The following is a 20195-nucleotide window of genomic DNA, read 5'->3' on the forward strand; positions in this document are numbered from 1 at the left end:
CCCCCCCCACCTCTGGCAACCACCAATCAGTTCCCTGTTTTTTTGCTTTGGATTTTGTTTGTTTGTTGTTTGTTTGTTTTTAAGATTCCACATAAAAGACAGCTCATATGGTATTTGTCTTTCTCTGTCTGACTTATTTCACTTAGCATAATATCCTCAAGGTCCATTTGTTGCAAATATATATATATATACACACATACCACAATTTCTTTATACCATCATCCATCAATGGACACTTAGGTTGTTTTTATATCTTGGCTATTGTAAATAATGCTTTAATGAACATGGGGGTACATATATCTTTATGAGTTAGTGTTTTTGCTTTCTTTGGATAGACACCCAGATGTAGAATTGCTGGATCATATGTTAGTCCTACTTAGAATTTTTTGAAGAAGTTTCACATTATTTTCCATAGTGGCTGCACCAATTTACATTCCCACTAACAGTGCACAATGGTTCCTTTTTTTCCACATCCTTGCCAACATTTATTTCCTGTCTTTTTGATGACAGACATTCTAACAAGCATGAGGTGATATCTCATTGTGGTTTTGATTTGCATTTCCCTGATGATTAATGATGTTGAGCATCTTTTCATGTACCCATTGGTCATCTATATGTCTTCTTTGGAAAAATGTTTATTCAGATCTTCTGTCTATTTTTGAATCAGATTGTTTGTTTTTCTGCTATTGAGCTGTATGAGTTCTTTATATATTTTGGATATTAGCCCCTTATCAGATATATGATTTGCAAATATTTTCTACCATCCAGTAGTTTGCCTTTTCATTTTGTTGATGGATTCCTTTGCTGTGCAGAAGCTTTTTTAGTTTGATGTAGTCCCACTTGTTTATTTTTGCTTCTGTTGCTTTTCATGTCAGATTAAAAGATCATCACTAAGACCTATGTCAAGGAGCTTACCACCTATTTTTTCTTCTAGGAGTTTTATGGTTTACATTCAAGTCTTTAATCCATTTTGAGTTAATTTTTGTGTAGTATGGTGTAAGATAGTGGTCCAGTTTCACTCTTTTGCATGTGGATATCCAATTTTCCCAACACCGTTTATTGAAGACACCTTTCCCCATTGTATATTTTTGGCTCCTTTGTTGTAAATCAGTTGGCCTATATATATGGGTTTATTTCTGGTCTCTCTCTTCTGTTCCACTGATCTGTGTGTCTGTTTTTATGCCAATACCATACCATTTAAATTACTATAGCTTTGTAATATAGTTTGAAATCAGGGAGCATGATGCCTTCAGTTTTGTTCTTCTTTCTCAAGATTGCTTTGGCTATTTAGGGTCTTTTGTGGTCCCATACATATTTTAGGATTGTTCGTCCTACTTCTGTGAACAACGTCATTGGAATTTTGATAGGGATTGCACTGAATCTGTATATTGCTTTGGGGAATACAGGCATTTTAATAATATTAATTCTTCCAATTCATGGATAGGGACTATCTTTCCATTTATTTGTGTCTTCTTCAATTGCTTTCATTAACGTCTTACAGTTTTCAACATACAGGTTTTTTATTATCTCCTTGGTTAAATTTATTCCTAGGCATTTTATTCTTCTTGATGCAACCATAAACTGGATTTTCTTAATTTCTCTTTCTGATAGTTCATTATTAGCATACAGAAATGCAACAGATTTTTGTGTATTGATTTTGTTTACTAGTTCTAACAGTTTTTTGATGGAGTATTTAGGGTTTTCTATATATAACATCATGTCATCTGCAAACAGTGACAGTTTTACTTCTTCCTTTCCAATATGGATATTTTTAATTTACTTTTCTTGCCTAACTGCTCTGGCTGGGACTTCCAATACTATGTTTAGTAAAAGTAGTGAGAGTGGGGGGTCCTTATCTTGTTCCTGATCTTAGAGGAAATGCTTTGAGCTTCTCACCACTGAGTATGTTTGCTGTAGGCTTGTCATATAAGGCTTTATTACGTTGAGGTACATCCTCATTATACCTGCTCTGTTGAGAATTTTTATCATAAATGGATGCTGAATTTTGTCAAATACCTTTTCTGCGTCTATTGAGATGATTATATGATTTTTGATATGATATAAAAACCATTTGATAGATTGTTTCCAGTTCAAGATGACAACATAGGAAGATACTGAACTCACCTCCAATGGACACACTGAGTTTACAGTTATATATGGAACAATTTCCTCTTAAATAAAACCTAAAGGCCAGCTGAGTGACAACTACATATTGGGCAACTGAGAAGAAAACAACATTGAAGCAGGTAGGAGAAGCTGGAACACAATCTTGCCATAAACCCGTCCCCCAATGCAGTAATCTGCAACCAGGAAGAAAGTCAAAACCTACATCTTCTCCCTAAGGAGGGAAAGATTCAAACCCCACATTGGGCTCCCCAGTTTTTAAGACATGCACTTGAGAGATGAGCCCCCAAAATATTTAACTTTGAAAATCAACAGCGTTCAAGTCCCGAGGCCCACAAGACTATAGCAATCTGATAAACAGCTCTTCAAGGGTCCACATGCTCAGATTCACCCACCCCAGGACCCAGTTCAAAAGCAGCCAATTGCACCCAGACTTAAATAGTAAAGTAGCTCACCTGCTGATAGAAAAGTGCTGGCCTGAGGGGCAGGCGTTTAATTTAACACACACATCTAGAAGCCTGCTGGAACACTCTCTGGGAATAAAGACTAGCAGGTACCATCTTCATGCTCTCCCTTTGCTGTGCTCCAGAGCACCAGTATTTCCCGGAAGAGAGCTTTTACACTCATCTGGAACCCTCACTTTTTATGGCTCTTAGCCAGGGGACAACTCCTGATTGCCTGGCTCTGGAGGCCAGTGGAGCTTGCATTCCTGGTCCCATGGGACTGTAACAATTGGTGTTAACCCAGAAAGGAGCTCATAGCCTTGTCTGGTACCCCAATTTTTGCAAATGCTGCCAAGAGACACCTCTACATTGCATGGCTCTGGTGGCCAGTAGGGCTTATGCTTGTAGGTCCCACAGGACTGTAACCAATGGAGAAAGAGTTCTTAGATAGCTACCACCCCAGCACACAACAAGAGGCAACAGATCCAGAAGCTCAGTCTTTCCGTGAAGGAGGTCTGTTAGCTGATCATCATGACTGTAGCCTGAGGGGCAGACTTCTAATTAAACACGCATCTAGGGGCTGACTATAATCTTTCCCAGGGACCTCATAGGGTGGGTGCTATCTTTGCACCCACCTTCTGCCACACTCCAAAGTGCCAGTGTCTTCTGAAGGGGAAATTTACATGCAGCTGGTGCCCTGGTTTTTGTATTTGCCACCCACAGCATGCCCCTTGATCCCCTGGCTCTCATGGCTGGTGGGTCTTGCATTCCTGAGTCCCATGGGACTGTGGCAATCAAAGAGATGGTTCCTGGCGGGCTAACATCTACAGGACAATGCACAGACAACAGACTGAGGAACATCCCCCAGTCTTTCTGCAAAGAAGGCCTCTTTGCTTGTCCTAGTGCTTCGGCCTGAGGGGCAGGCCTCAGGTTTGGCACACGTGTATTGCCAAACAGAGCTGCTCTCAAGGAACATAGGCTGTGAATGCCATCTTGGTGCTCTCTCTCTCTGCCTTGCTCCAGCTCCTCAGAATCTTTCTGAAAAGAGCTTACACACTCAGCTGGAGCCCCGATTTTTGCAGCTGCCACCAAGGGGACACCTTCAGAATGCCTGGCTCTGTTGGCCAGCAGAGCTTACACTTGCAGTCCCACAGGTCTGTATATATTTGTAAAGCTCTAAAAGCTGCTGCCTGAGGGTCTGGCTTCCAAGCAGCCTCAATCTAGGTGATGAGATCCTCCCCTTTGGGACACTGACAGGTCTTGGTTCATCCTCAACTACTGGGAGCTATTAAAAATATAACAGGCTGCCTGGACAATCACAAAGGTTTGAGAGTCAACTAAGAGCTGGGGCAGGGCCAAACAATAAGGTTCATCCTCTGCACAAGGCTACTCGTTCAAAACTGAGTGAGGCGGTTGTTTCATCTACTGTATAGAAACCAACACAGAGAGTCAAGTAAAATGAAGAAACTGAGGAATATGTTCCAAATGAAAGAACAAGATAAAACCTCAGGAAAAAACCTTAATTAAACATAGATAAGTAATTTAGCTGAGAAGGAGTTCAATAATGGTCATAAAAATGCTCACCAAACTGGGGAGAAGAATGAATGAACACAATGAGAACTTCAACAAAGAGATGAAAAATATAAGAAAGTACCAAATAGAAGTCACAGAGCTGTAGAATACAATAACTGAACTGATAAACACACTAGAGGGGTTCAACAGCAGACCAGATGAAGCAGAAGAAAGGATCAGTCAACTCAGTCAGGGCAGTGGAATTCACCCAATAAAAGCAGGAATAAAGAAAAAGAATGGAAAAAAAGTGGAGATAATTTAAGGGACTTACGGGACAACATCAAATGGACTAACATTCACATTATAGGGCTCCCAGAAGAAGAGACAGAGAAAGGAGAAGAAATCTTATTTGAAAAAATAATAGCTGAAAACTATATAGCTGAGAAAGGAAAGAGACATCCAGATCCAGGAAGTCCAGAGAATTCCAAACAAGATGAACTCAAAAAGACCCACACTAAGACACATTATAATTAAAATGTCAAAAGTGAAAGACAGGGAGAAAATCTTAAAAACAGCAAGAGAAAAATAACTTGTTATATAAAAAGGAACCCCCATAAGACCATCAGGAGATTTTCAGCAGAAATTTTGCAAGCCAGAAAGGAGTGGCATGATATATTCAAAGTAGTAAAAGAAAAAAATCCAACCAAGAATACTCTACCCAGCAAAATTACCATTCAGAATTGAAGGAATAATGAAGTTTTCCAGACAAACAAAAGCTAAAGGAGTTCATCACCACTAAACTGGCCTTACAAGAAGTGTTAAAGGAACTTCTTTAAGCTGAAAAGAAAGGGCACTAATTAGTAACAACACATATGAAAGAATAAATCTCACTGGAAAGGTAAATATATAGTAAAGGTAGTATATTAATCACTATAAAGTTAGTATAAAGGTTAAAAGAAAGAAGTAATAAAAATAACTATGATTACAATAATTAGTTATGGGATATACAATATAAAAAGATGTAAAATATGACACCAAAAACCTAAAACATGGCAGGGGATAGTATAATATTGAGCTTTACAATGGAATCAAACTTAAGTTGTTATCAACTTAAAACAGACTGTTATAGATATAAGTTGTTATATGTAAGCCTCATGGTAACCACAAAGCAAAAACTTATAGTAAATACACAAAAGATAAAGAGAAAGGAATATAATCATACCACTAAAGAAAGTCATCAAACCATAAAGGAAGAGAGATGAGAAGAAAGGAACAGAGACGAACTACAAAAACAATCAGAAAACAATCAACAGAATGGAAATAAGTACATACCTATCAATAATTACTTTAAATGCAAATGGATTAAATTCACAGAGTGGCTGAATAGATCAAAAAATAAGACCCATCTATATGCTGCCCACAAAAGACTCACTTAAGTGTAAGGACACACACAGACTGAAAGTGAAGAGATGGGAAAAGATATTCCATGCAAACCAAAAGAAATCTGGAGTAGCTATACTTATATAAGATAAAATAGACTTTAAAACAAAGACTGTAATAAGAGACAAAAAAGGGTATTACATAATCTTAAAAAGGTCAATCCAACAAGAGGATATAACATTTGTAAATATTAATGCACCCAAAATAGCAGCACCTAAAAAATAAGGCAAATATTAACAGAACTAAAGGAAGAAACAGAGAGCAATACGATAATAGTGGGAAACTTCAATACCCCACTTACATCAATGGATAGATCCTACAGATAGAAAATAAATAAGGAAACATTGGCCTTAAATGACATGTTAGGCCAGATGGACTTAACAGATATTTACAGAACATTCCATCCAAAAATAACAGTACACAATCTTCTCAGGTACACATGGAATATTTTCCATGATAGATCACGTGTTAGGCCACAATACGAGTCTCAGTAAGTTTAAGACAACTGAAATCATATCAAACTCCTTTTCTGACCACAATGGTATGAAACTAGAAATTAATTACACAAAGAAAACTGGAAAATTCACAAATACATAGAGATTAAACAACAAGTTACTGAACAACCAATGGGTCAAAGAAGAAATCAAAAGAGAAATCAAAAAATACCTTGAGACAAATAAAAATGGAAATGTAACATACCAAAGTTTGTGGGATGCAGTGAAAGCAGTTCTAAGAGAGTTCATAGCAATGTTTACCTCAAGAAATAGGATAAATCTCAAATAAACAACCTAACTTTACACCTCAAGGAACTAGAAAAAGGTCAAACAAAGGTTAGCAGAAGGAAGGAAATAACAAAGATTAGAATAGAAATGAATGAAATAGAGACTAAAAAGACAATAGGAAAGATCAATAAAACTAACAACTGATTTTCTGAAAAGATAAACAAAACTGACAAACCTTTAGCTAGATTCACCAAGAAAAAAAGAGAGAACTCAAAATCAGAAATGAAAGAGGAGATGTTGAAACTGATACCATAGACATACAAAGGATAGTAAGAGGCTACTATGAACAATTATATGCCAACAGATTGGACAACCTAGAAGAAATGAATTAATTCCTAAAAACATACAACCTACCAAGACTAAATCATGATGAAATAGAAAATCTGAACAGACCAATGACTACTAGGGAGATTGAAATCTCCTAACAAACAAAAGTTCAGGACCAGACAGCTTCACTGGTGAATTCTACCAAACCAATTCTTCAAAGAATTAATGAGTCCTTCTCAAACACTTCCAAAAAATAAAAGAGGAGGGAACTCTCAAATTCATTAAGGCCAGTAGTACCCTGATACCAAAACCAGACAAGGATGCCACAAGAAAATTACACACCAATATCCCTGATGAACATAAATGCAAAAAATCCTCAAAAAAATACTAGCAAACTGAATTCAACAATACATTAAAAGGAACACACATGATGATTTACTCCAGGGATGCAAGGATGGTTCAACATCCACAAATCAGTCAATATGATACACTATACCAACAAAATGAAGGGAAAAAGTCACATGGAACATTATTTTAAATGACCTTAAAACTGTCAAACTGTCAAGCAACCACTGTCAAAAGCCTGCCTGCTCCTTCCACTGCTTCCATCAGTTTCACTTCATGAAGATCCCCTTCTGAACATGTGTAATGGCAATCCTCCAAGTCTTCTCCCTCTGACTCAGCACTGTTGTGTTTTCAGAGGCAAATATAAGATACTGAACTCTGATTTTTGGAAATGGGATCATAATAGCATAGTGATTTGAAATATAATATATTCAACCTCAAAACTCTACTGAACATAACTAAAATTTTGTAGGTGAGAAATGGTTCTTTGGGACCTCACAAGTGCTTCCAAGTCATCGTTACCTGGTCCATGAATCAAAAATGATACTTAATAAAATCCCAGAGGAAAAAGACAACTAACACAGAGGAGAGTTTCCATAAAACAATTTCTGCTTGCTTTATATTTTGTACACATCTTCCACTGGACTCTAGTCCAAGGTTGCTCCACCTGAGCACTATTGCCATTTGGGATTCAACAATTCTTCGTCATGGGGGGCCGCCCTCTGCATTCTAGGATGTTTAGAAGCAACCCTGGCCTCTACCCTCTGGATGCCAGCAACAACCCCCACCTGACAGTGTCTCCAAACGTTACCAAATATATCCCCTGGGGAACAAAACTGCCCCCAGTGGAGAACTACTGCTCTGGACCCAAATAATATTTGCTAACTATAAGTTCAAACACCAAAATAAATGATAATAAAATGAGAGCCTTTAAGCAAAAAGATCTGTTTTAACATATGATTTACTATTAAAAACTGAATAAAATTCCCTGCACCTCTGTGAAAGATCCAGAGGGCAAAAGTAAGAAAGCAGTCTGAAATTTCATACGGGCCCTGAATCAAATTCTAGAATAGATGATCAAGAAATCAGAATGTCTGAAAGTCATGAATACTACCCAGACAATGAAAATGAAATATAATTTTAAATGTATTTAAACCACAGTGAAAGACACAGATGTGGAGTGAATTCAGTGCTAATGATTTCATAGAACACAAGATAATACTACTAAATAAAAATGTTATTTGTGGTAACAGGAGGGAGAAAGGGATTCAGAATAAATCACAGGAAATTTCAAATATTAAGTCTAATAAATTTCTTGACTATTGCCAGTAAAATCTGGGATTTCACTTTAGTGGGGAAAAGTACTTACCACAGCATTCTCACTGTGTCCAGTAGTATTTTTAAAATCATACTCTCCCAAAAAGAATATACCATATAACTCAGTTTTAAAGAATTACTTCCACCTTTTACATAGTTCTGGTAACTTTGCATTTAATTTTTTTTTTATTTTGGCCACGCCACACGGCTTGTGGGATTTTAGTTCCCCGACCAGGGATTGAACCCGGGTCCTCAGCAGTGAGAGAGCAGAGTCCTAACCACTGACTGCCAGGGTATTCCCTCAATATTTACATTTTGGGGCTTCCCTGGTGATGCAGTGATTGAGAATCCACCTGCCAATACAGGGGACACAGGTTCGAGCCCTGGTCCGGGAAGATCCCACATGCCGTGGAGCAACTAGGCCCGTGCACCACAACAACTAAGCCTGCGCTCTAGAGCCCGTGAGCCACAACTACCGAGCCTGTGTGCCACAACTACTGAAGCCCGCACGCCTAGAACCCGTGCTCTGCAACAAGAGAAGCCACCGCAGAGAAGCCTGTGCACCACAACGAAGAGTGGCCCCCGCTCACTGCAACTAGAGAAAGCCCACACTCAGCAACAAAGACCCAATGCAGCCAAAAATAAATAAATAAAGATTTATACTTTGATGGTAAGGCAGAATATTCACCTAGGTGATTAATAAGCTCAATGAGGTCAAGAACCATTATTCACTCCCCCAGTAGAGGCAGTAAAAATATAGGTCATAGATTAATTTTTTTAAAAAATCAACAAAGAACAGATAACCTCTTTCGAATTGGGGCCATGTGACGCAGGCTTCCATGTAAAGGCCGCTCTTCCAGAGTCCAACATTCTATCAGTTCATGAGGCACCCGCCAGTAGCTAACACCTGGAAGATAAAAAGACAATTTAGAGAACCACTGTCCACTGCCAAAGGCTCAGCAACACTTTTGTATAAGACCGGCCAGAAAAAGTTTAAGGTTCATGACTCCCATTTGATGAAGAGAAGTATAAGCAGGAAGTGCTCCCAAGAAGAGCCAGGGCAATAGTGGCATAGCTCATGACCCGGGTCCAGAAAGAGCTGGCTACCAGCCGCCCCAGCTCTGCCACTGATAACCAGAGGTCGTTATACAGACCTTGGGCAACTGAGTGTATGCTGGTTAAGGGCACAGGCACTGGAGCCAAAACTGCCTGGGTCTGGATCCCATTTCTGTCATTCACTAATCATATCACCTTGGGAAAATTTTCTCATCTGTGAAATGATGACAATAATAGTACATACCTTGCTGCGATAATTAAATGAGAAAATAAAAACAAAATGCCTAGAACAGGGCCTGGCACAGACTTAGCACTCAAGAGATGTTAGGTGCCTTTATTATAAGTCATAGTGGTGGTAGTAATGTGAAAGGATTGGACAGTAGGGCTTCTAACACTTGCCCTGTCTACCTCACTAGGTTGCTGCAATCATCAAATCAGATAAATTTTGTGAACCACTCTGTAAGAGGCAACCACTATATGAATATGAGGTATCAATACCTTATAGGCATCTTTTCAAACAAGAATAATCTGTGTTAATGTGGCAGGCCAAGATTCCAGTCAAATTCACTTAATTTTTAAATCTGATACGTTTCTTTGTTTAAACTTATTCTATTGAAGTATAGTTGATTTACAATGTTGTGTTAATTTCTGCTGTACAGCAAAGTGATTCAGTTATACATACATACATATGTGTATGTGTATATATATATTTTTTCATATTCTTTTGCATTATGGTTTATCACAGGATATTGAATACAGTTCCCTGTGCTATACAATAGGACCTTGTTGTTTATCCATTCTATATATAATACTTTGATATGTTTCTGATTGAAAGCTGAAAATGTATTCCTTTTTTTAAAAAATTTATTTATTTTTGGCTGTGTTGGGTCTTCATTGCTGCACGTGGGCTTTCTGTGGTTGCAGCGAGCGGGGGCTGCTCTTCGTTGTGCTGCGTGGGCTTCTCAGTGCGGTGGCTTCTCTTGTTGTGGAGCATGGGTTCTAGGCGCGTGGGCTGCAGTAGCTGTGGCACGCGGGCTCAGTAGTTGTGGCTCGCGGGTTCTAGAGTGCAGGCTCAGTAGTTGTGGCACACAGGCTTAGCTGCTCCGCGGCATGTGGGATCTTCCCGGACAAGGGAACGAACCTGTGTCCCCTGAATTGGCAGGCGGATGCTTAACCACTGCACCACCAGGGAAGTCCCTGAAAATGTATTCTTATGAAGCTTAAAAACCTTACGCTAAGTGAAAGAAGCCAGACACAAAAGGTTATATATTGTATGATTCCATTTATATAAATATCCAGAATACACAAATCCACTGAGACAGAGAGCAGACTGGTAGTTGCCAGGGGCTGAGGGGAGAGGGGAATGCAGAGTAACTGCTTAATGGATACTGGGTTTCCTTTTGTGGTGACAGAAGTGTTTTGGAACTAAATAGAGGTGATGGTTACACACACTGTTAATGTAGCAAATGTCACTGAAATGTATACTGTAATTAATTCTATGCTATGTGAATTTTACCTCATTTTTAAAAAAAGAACCATAAAAATTATACATAGACATATTAAAAAAGGCTTAAAGAATGATGCTGAATAAAAACTGCTTGGTATTAAAAACAACAGTAACCTTTAAGTCTGAAGAAGGAATCTGGTGTCTTCTTTTTTAATCACTAAAGGACTAGTAATAACAAACAACTTAGCAAGCTGGGCACATAAATTATTATATATAATAGACATGTCCAAATACTCGAAGTCTATGGACCTCATTTTAAGACAACAACTTTCTAGAACTGCTTGATCATACTCTCAAACCTACTTATGCTACAAAACCATCACCAAATCTCATCCATTAAGTTTTTATTTTTGTCAGGTTTATTGAGATATAATTTACATAAAATAAAATTCATTCTTTTTAAGTACACTGAGTTTTGACAGATGTATACAGTCATGTAACTATGGCCACAATCAAGATACAGAACATTTCTATCATCCCCCAAAAGTTCCCTCCTACCTTTCCACAGTTGATGCCCTGCCCTCCATTCCTTAGTTTTGCCTTTTCCAAAGTATCATATAAATGGAATCATACACCACATAGCCTTTTGTGTCTGGCTTCTTTACCATGATGCTTTGAAGATTCATCCATGTTGATGTATGTATCAATAATCATCTCTTTTTATTTCTGAGTATTCCTTTAAATGGATATACTGCAGGCTTCCCTGGTGGCGCAGTGGTTGGGAGTCCGCCTGCCAATGCAGGGGACACGGGTTCGTGCCCTGGTCCGGGAAGATCCCACATGCCACAGAGCAGCTGGGCCTGTGAGCCATGGCTGCTGAGCCTGAGTGTCCGGAGCCTGTGCTCCGCAACGGGAGAGGCCACAACAGTGAGAGGCCCGCATACCGCAAAAAAAAAAAAAAAAAGATATACTGCAATTTGTTTTTAAGACTTTCATTTTTTTCCTGCCTATAATTCACATTCATTGTACAAAACTTGGAAAATATAGAAAAGTATATATAAAAAAAAATAAAAATCACTTCTAATCCTAAAACTAGGAATCGTGGCTCATGACATTTTGATGTATCTCATTCCAGTCTTTTTTCTATTCATATGATATGCACATAATTGAAAACACATTATATTTAATTTTGTTTTCTGCTTTTGACCATTTCTTACTTTATCATGGGCACTCATCAACGTAAAAAGTTATTCAAAATAATTTTATTTTATCATTATTATTTTTTCAGCCACGCAGCATGCAGGATCTTAGTTCCCCAACCAGGGATCGAACCCATGTTCCCTGCAGTGGATGCGTGGAGTCCTAACCAAAAGACCACCCAGGAATTCCCTCAAAATAATTTTAATAGCTATACTCATCTATAACCTGTGGATGTGCCAATGTGTATTTAACCCTGTATTATAGACATTTAGATTGCTTTTATTTTTTCCCTATTATGAATAATGTTCAGTTGAACATCTCTGTTCATAAGCCTTTGTCTGCATTTGATTTTGTCTTTAAGGTAGATTTCTAGAAGTAGAATTATTGGCTCAAAGAATATGAACAATTTTGATGCTATTGATACATACTGATAAATTATTTCCAAAAAAAATAATATGAACTTTATTCCTCCCAAGAATTCATGAGATCTTTACTAATCTGGTATATAAAAAAATAGTTCTCATTTAATGTATAGTTCACTGATAATGAGTTTGAACCTCTGCCATATTTATTTCCTTTTCTGGGAATTTTATGGCCATGAACCTTATACATTTATTTGTAATAGGGTTGAGCTGGTTTTCTAATGAATTTAAATAAACCCTCTTTATTATAAGGGTAATCTTTGTCCAGTTAATGCAATACTTTTATCCAAGTTTTTTATTAGTTTCTAAATTTTATTTATAATGTTTTATGTTTTAAAGTTAATACATTAAATATTATGTAATCAAATTTCTTTGTCTTTTATGTTTTATTTTAAGCTTATAATTTCTTTCCCTATTAAGAAATCAGTTATTTGCTTACATTTCATTATAGTCTATAATAGTTTCATTTTTCATTCATAAATCTACCTGGGATTATTTTCATAAATGATGTGAGGTTAAAGTTCTGTTTTTCTCCCAAATAATCTATCCTTTTTTTATTGGTATTTAATGCTTTCTTATCACAAAGTGATTTTATTCTTATAAATTTAATGGATTTTACTCCTGATCTCTGCATCTATTCTTGTACCAGAAAGACATGATTTTATTAGTATAGAGCTACATATAGTATTTTGGCCATCAAACAGAGTTAAACTCATCCCTCTAATGACTTCTACTTCCCAAAATGTTTTGGGGTATTTCACCTGTTTATTCTTTCAAAGGAATTTTAGGATCATTTCCTCAAGATTCCCAAAGAGGTCCATTGATATTTTGGTAGGAATTGTGTTAAACCTATAATTTAATCTGAGAAACACTGACATCTTTATAATATTCAGATTTCTCATTCAGGATCATGGTATGTCTCACAGTAATCTTCATCTCTTCTTTTTTATAGATGGATGGATGGATGGATGGACAGATAAATACATTTTAGCAGTTTTCTTCGTAAAGGACCCAAGCATTTCTTGGTGGCGCAGCCTAGTTATTTTTGTTTATTGCTATTGTGAATGGGATTTTCTCCTATAATTTCTAATTAATTTACCATAAGTAAGCTGCTAATCTTTATTTATATTGTATCTAGCTAGTTTAGTCTACTAAACTCATCATTTGAAATACCTTTAGTCGATTCTTTTCGGGTTTTCTACAAAGACATATTGTCCACAAATAACAATAACTGTCTTCTTCCTTTCAATAGTTCTTTCTCTTACTTCTGTTTCCTGTATTATGGCTTTCCACAGGCCTTCCAGAACCTTGTTAGATAACAATGATACTCTATTACATGCTTTCTAAAAAGTTAAAATCAGTCACACGCTTTGTTAAAGTCAGTGATCCCAGCTCTCTGCTCCAGCTTCCTGAATCAGTGTAGAAAGAAACCCAGCCAGGCCCTCCCAAAGCTTCCCAGGCAGCCTGCTAGTCCAGCGGCACAAAAGGAGACAAGAACACCAGGGGGGTTGTTCTTCAACTTAAGCCCAAGTGTCTCAAAGTCAATTAAATATCAAGTAATAAGCTTAAAGAGAATAGCATTTTGTTCAACACACTTCATCCTATCTGTTTGAAGGGCATGATATGAAAAGAAAAAGGAGGAAAACTGAGTGGGGCAAAGTTGAGGAAAAAAAGGATTGGTACTAGCATCCTGCCTGAAAGAGGAACAGCTGATAGTTTTAAAAAGCCTCTTCCTTTCCTTATTCAATCTTACATGACTTGCAATGTCTGTCTCTACCAGCTTTTAAGATCATTTGAGGACTGAGATGTGTCTTATTTATCTTTGGACAATTTTAGGACTTAATTATAGTGCTTGCACCTAATTGACACTCAATACATGTTAATTAAGAAAAAAAACTTAGGCATAGAACAGTTAACCCTCTGTGATCTTTAAGCAAGTGGCATGTCTCTCTGAGACTTCTTTTCCTCATCAATAAAATCGTAAACCAGCATACAGCCTTGTTTTAGGACTAAGAGATACTGAATGTAAACTACATATCACACTGAATATCAAGCAGCATTACTATTATCAACTCACATAAGCAGCTTGGTAAAGATAGTCAAATTTCAAAGTGTGCATTTAAAGAATATTTGTTTTCTAAGGGCTCTTTAGATATCTTCCCAGCATTATTTTCATTTTCTCTCTATTTTTTTTTTGATTACACATTTTATGCTTAATTTAGAGGTATACTTCCTAGGACAATGCTAGGTACACAGTAGGTGCTACAGAAACTCTTTTTATTATTTTTTTGGTAATAAATTTATTTATTTATTTTTGGCTGTGTTGGGTCTTCATTGCTGTGCGCGGGCAGTCTCTAGTTGCAGCAAGCGGGGGCTATTCTTCGTTGTGGTGCGCGGGCTTCTCATTGTGGTGGCTTCTCTTGCTGCGGAGCACGGGCTCTAGGTGCGTGGGCATCAGTAGTTGTGGCTCGCGGGATCTAGGGCGCAGGCTCAGTAGTTGTGGCCCCCGGGCTTAGTTGCTCTGTGGCATGTGGGATCTTTCTGGACCAGGGCTCGAACCCATGTCCCCTGCATTGGCAGGCGGATTCTTAACCACTGCGCCACCAGGGAAGCCCCAGAAACTCTTTTTAAATTGAACTAAATAAGCATAACTAACAAAAGTGTATTTTAGGTTACTGTATTATAGATTATTAATAATACCTAGCAATTCATGGGGTTTAAAAATTTGTAAGTAAACTGCCTCAGTGTTACTATAAGGTGACAACTACCTGGACCCACACCAAAAACATTTTCTCAAAAAAAGAAATGCTATATTTGAACTTGCTTTGTCTTATTAAGGAAAAGTCTACTTTCTGCCATGAAATGAAAGAATTGTACTGTACCTTTTCCTTCCCAGGCATCAAAGGCATCCATCATTTCCTTCAATTCTGCTACTGAATAATAGCTCCAAATATACTGAACATTATTTCCTGCCTCCCTAGAAATATTACAAAAGGTAATGAAAATATACTACCTAGGTATGAATGTGTATACATATATACAGCTAATAGACACTCAATAAGTGCTTGTTAACTAAGGAAAAAAAATATGTAGGTAATGAGTAGTTGTTCTTCTGTGATCCTTAAGCATATATATATGTATATATATATATTCTATATACGACATACTAGATGAGTATAATATACTATACTTACGTACTAACCTACATTTAATCTCTTTTTACTGCAGTAAAGTATTTGTTAATTCCACAATATAAACTGTGCAGACAAATCAACAAATCCTTAAAATAAGTTTTCTTAAAAAAATCACCTAACTCCAGTAAAGTTAGAAAAGGTTCAACTTTGACTAAAACTTTCTTAGCACTATGTCAGGCACTTATATATCATACACAAACATCCCTGCCTGTAAAGAATTCAGAAAATGATAACATATTAATTATCTAAACAGCAAGCTCATGTGGTCGTGCATTAGTCACTGGCATGTGACCCAATCCAATCTCTCAGAGAATTAAAAAAAAATTTTGCTAAGTGAATTGACTAGTATAAATGAGATTACAGGGAAAATATTAACAGAATAACCCTTAAGAATTTAACATGTTCAAGGCATAGAATTTTAAAGTTGGGAGGGACCGGATGAAAAGTCTTTCAGCATTTCTCAAACCAGGACACCAAGACACAGGCCAGTCCTGGGTCCCTCAGTGGGCCTGCTGACTTCTAGGCCAGGCTTCTGTCCCTGGACTATAGTGGAGGGGAGATACCCAGGCATGTGGCTTTTCTTTTCTTTCTTTCTTTTCTCTTTTTATAATGCCTCTCAGGGGATTCTGATGACCACTCCCAGTTGAGAACCACTGTACTAGACCAAGTAGATGGCCTATTGCTTATACAGATGTGAAATGGTCTGAATTACAACCTCCTCATGAAACAGGCCAATCTCGACAGCTATGAGATTCACTATGTCTGTTGAGAGGTACTAGCTTCTTTCCTAGTCAACCACATATTCCATTCAATAACACCACTTAGAAGAGACCAAGACTTTATTTTGTTCCTTTTCATATTTAAACGCAGACATACCTTTTTTTTTTTTTTTGCAGACATACCTTTTAAAAACGCATTTACTGTGAATTCTTCCTCCCAGCTGCTTATCAATTGCATCTGTTCCATCAGTTTTTGTGGAATATACACCAATAATTCTACTCTCACAGCTTGCACCAGATGTGTTAAGATAGTGGAGAACCCAAACTGTTGGTTTATTGCAAACTAAACCATACGAATCACAGAAGTCTGTTAAAGCCTGGGGCAAAAAAATATATAAAATTTGAATTTAATTCTGGAGTAAAGTAAAAATGAATTTGCTCTATTACTTTCATGTAAAGCTGTAATTTCAGCTGGTCATAATGGAAATAAAAAGATTATACATCTCAGCCTACTGTTTATGCCTTTAAAAACCAAACCATTTGTTGAATTTGGGGTGTTGGGGGAGGTGAGGCAAATCAACACCCAAAAACCCAAAACCTTTTCAGCTAGAGAATCTTTTTCCACATGGAAATTATGTTTTACTTCCTCTTCCTTTAGACTCACTACCAACATCATTTTAAAATCTTCATATAATAAGCAAAAGTTAAAATTCTTTCTTTTCCCCCCGATTTTCCATTTGACTCAATCTTCCTTTTACCTCCTACTGACTTGCCCCATAGTTGATGCTTATTCTTAACTCCAAATCCAATCATGGATTAACCAGATTAACTTGTTCTTTCACACTGAAAGATACGAATATATGAACTCGATATATACTGTCTGAACTCATTTGGCATTTATCTACCTATTCACTCAATCACTTGAATACTAAGTACCTATGTGTAAATAATAAGCACTGTCTAAGGCCTTGGAGACATAATGGTGAGCAGGAGACAGGGTCCTTCCTTGAGTTTATAGCTGATGCAGAAGACAGACTTTAAATAAGCCATCAGCACACAGTGTAAGAAGTGCTACTAGGTAAGCCTATGAGGTGCTAAGGGGCACAGAGGAAGAGGGCTTCACCCAGTGGAGTGGTACAGGCCTTCCCTGGGAGAAACAGCATTATTGCTGTGAGCTCTCTGAGGACAGGCACTCTTTTCTGTTTTGTTTTGTATCTCAAGTCCCTAGAAAAGTACCTGATACAAAGGAGATGCTTAATATTTACTGACTCAGTGAAGGAAAAGAGGACCCTAACGTGTTGCATTTTCATTTAATATTGCCATCTAACTCCTGTATTGGCTTTTATCTTCACTTGCACATCTATGAAAATCACCAACAACATTATAAACCATTCAAGGGCAAAAACGGTATGTCATATTTCTTTGTGTCCCACACAGTCCCTAGAACAAGGTCCTATATGTCAAAAACATTTGAAATAAATAGGAGTTGGCTGGCAGAATGAATGTTCGCATGCTGTGTCTGTTGTGCATACAAACCAAGAATGAAAGACTATAAAGGTGAATGTTAATCTGTCCCAACTTTCCAGTTAGGCTTTTTCAGCCCCACTCTGCAGATATGGCAAACAGCATCAAAAGACTGTTCGACAACTCAGTTTATAAATAATTCCAATAGCAGAACCCATACAACCATGCAAATTCCCGAAGGGGATCTGGAACCAAATCAACTTTCTCTTCATGCTGCACTCCTAATAACCATACTGTCAGCTTGCTCTCCTAAACACTGTCATCCAACTCAAAGAATTCAAACCAATTCAAACCACTTTTCACTATAAACAATTATCTAGGAAAAATATTTTTCTTAGATGTTCAAAGTGCTAATTAATAGCAAATATAATACTTATCAATAAGACAAAAACAGATGAGGCTGTTCAAGTCATGTAAAGACATTTCAAATGTGATTTAAAACAGAAGCATCTTAAAAAAAGATTTACTGATCTCAAGGTGAAGTAATCAAACTAATGTTTTAGCTTAGTAACAAACTGCTACACTCACTAAATCAGGTAAGGGATTTTATACAATCTTTTATTTATCATGACCATCCTTTTAAAATATCATTTCAGTAAATGAATTAATCCCACTATACCCTCACATACTACAGTACTGCTCTTACTTTAAGAAGAACTTCAAGAGCAGAAGAGTTCTATTTTAAAAAGCCATCAAAAAGTGTTAAACATTCAATGAGGAATAAAGACTCCATAAACTTTTAGGTGGCGTGGTAATACACTTTCCTAGAATACAACTTTGGCCTTAAAAAATGAATAGCGGTAATTAAGAATCATGTCTTCAAAAACTGTAGAGAAGTAACAATATGTTACTAAATAACCAAGAGATCACTGAAGAAATCAAAGAGGAAATCAGAAAATACCTAGAGAAAAATGACAATGAAAACAAGATGATCCAAAACCTATGGGATGCAGCAAAAGCAGTTCTAAGAGGGAAGTTTATAGCAGTACAATCCTACCTCAAGAAACAACAAATATCTCAAATAAACAATCTAACCTTGCACCTAAAGGAATGAGAGAAAGAACAAACAAAACCCAAAGGTAGTAGAAGGAAAGAAATCATAAAGATCAGAGGAGAAATAAATGAAATAGAAACAAAGAAAACAATAGCAAAGATCAATAAAACTAAAAGCTGGTTCCTTGAGAAGATAAACAAAATTGATAAACCTTTAGCCAGACTCATCAAGAAAAAGAGGGAGAGGACTCAAATCAATAAAATTAGAAATGAAAAAGGAGAAGTTAAAACAGATATTGCAGGAATACAAAGCATCCTAAGAGACTACTACAAGCAACTTTATGCCAGTAAAATGGATAACCTGGAAGAAATGGACAAATTCTTAGAAAGGTATAAGGTTCCAAGACTGAACCCGGAAGAAATAGAAAATATGAACAGACCAATCACAAGTAATAAAATTGAAACTGTGATTAAAAATCTTCCAATAGGACTCCCCTGGTGGCGCAGTGGTTAAGAATCCACCTGCCAATGCAGGGGACACGGGTTCGAGCCCTGGTCTGGGAAGATCCCACATGCCGCGGAGCAACTAAGCCTGTGCGCCACAACTACTGAGCCTGCACTCTAGAGCCCGTGTGCCACATCTACTGAGAGCACATGCTGCAACTACTGAAGCCCGCGCACCTACAGCCCGTGCTCCGCAACAAGAGAAGCTACCGCAATGAAAAGCCCGTGCACTGCAACGAAGAGTAGCCCCTGCTCACCGCAACTAGAGAAAGCCTGCGTGCAGCAACAAAGACCCAATGCAGCCAAAAATAAAGTAACTAAATTTATAAAAAAGAAAACTAAAATTAAAAAAATAAATAAAATAAATAAAAAATCTTCCAACAAACAAAAGTCCAGGACCAGATGGCTTCACAGGTGAATTCTATCAAACATTTAGAGAAGACAAAGATACGACAAAAAAAGAAAACTACAGAGCAATATCACTGACGAATATAGATGCAAAAATCCTCAACAAAATACTAGCAAACAGAATCCAACAACACATTAAAAGGATCATACACCATGATCAAGTGGGATTGATCCCAGGGATACAAGGATTCTTCAATATATGCAAATCAATCAATGTGATACACCATATTAACAAAAATAGAGGGAACCTACCTCAACATAATAAAAGCCATATACGAAAAACCCACAGCAAACATCATTCTCAATGGTGAAAAACTGAAAGCATCTCCTCTAAGATCAGGAACAAGACAAGGATGTCCACGCTCCCCACTATCATTCAACATAATTTTGGAAGTCCTAGCCACGGCAATCAGAGAAGAAAAAGAAATAAAAGGAATACAAATTGGAAAAGAAGAAGTAAAACTGTCACTGTTTGCAGATGACATGATACTATACATA

At 37.3% G+C, this 20195-nt stretch overlaps 1 protein-coding gene across 2 annotated transcripts in view; it reads right to left on the minus strand.

The window, feature by feature from the left end:
- KCTD18 (potassium channel tetramerization domain containing 18) overlaps positions 1-20195 on the minus strand; it is a 29390-nt gene that overhangs the window by 2529 nt on the left and 6666 nt on the right. For both annotated transcript variants that reach the window (XM_024757398.1, XM_024757399.1), the window contains 3 exons: positions 16452-16645; positions 15238-15332; positions 9035-9137 (listed from right to left, as the gene is read on the minus strand). In XM_024757398.1, the coding sequence (XP_024613166.1) occupies positions 9035-9137; positions 15238-15332; positions 16452-16645 (392 nt within the window). The remainder of the gene's footprint in view (positions 1-9034; positions 9138-15237; positions 15333-16451; positions 16646-20195) is intronic.

This window comes from Neophocaena asiaeorientalis, unplaced genomic scaffold (assembly GCF_003031525.2).
Source record: "Neophocaena asiaeorientalis asiaeorientalis breed wild unplaced genomic scaffold, Neophocaena_asiaeorientalis_V1.1 scaffold246, whole genome shotgun sequence".
NCBI lineage: Eukaryota > Metazoa > Chordata > Mammalia > Artiodactyla > Phocoenidae > Neophocaena > Neophocaena asiaeorientalis.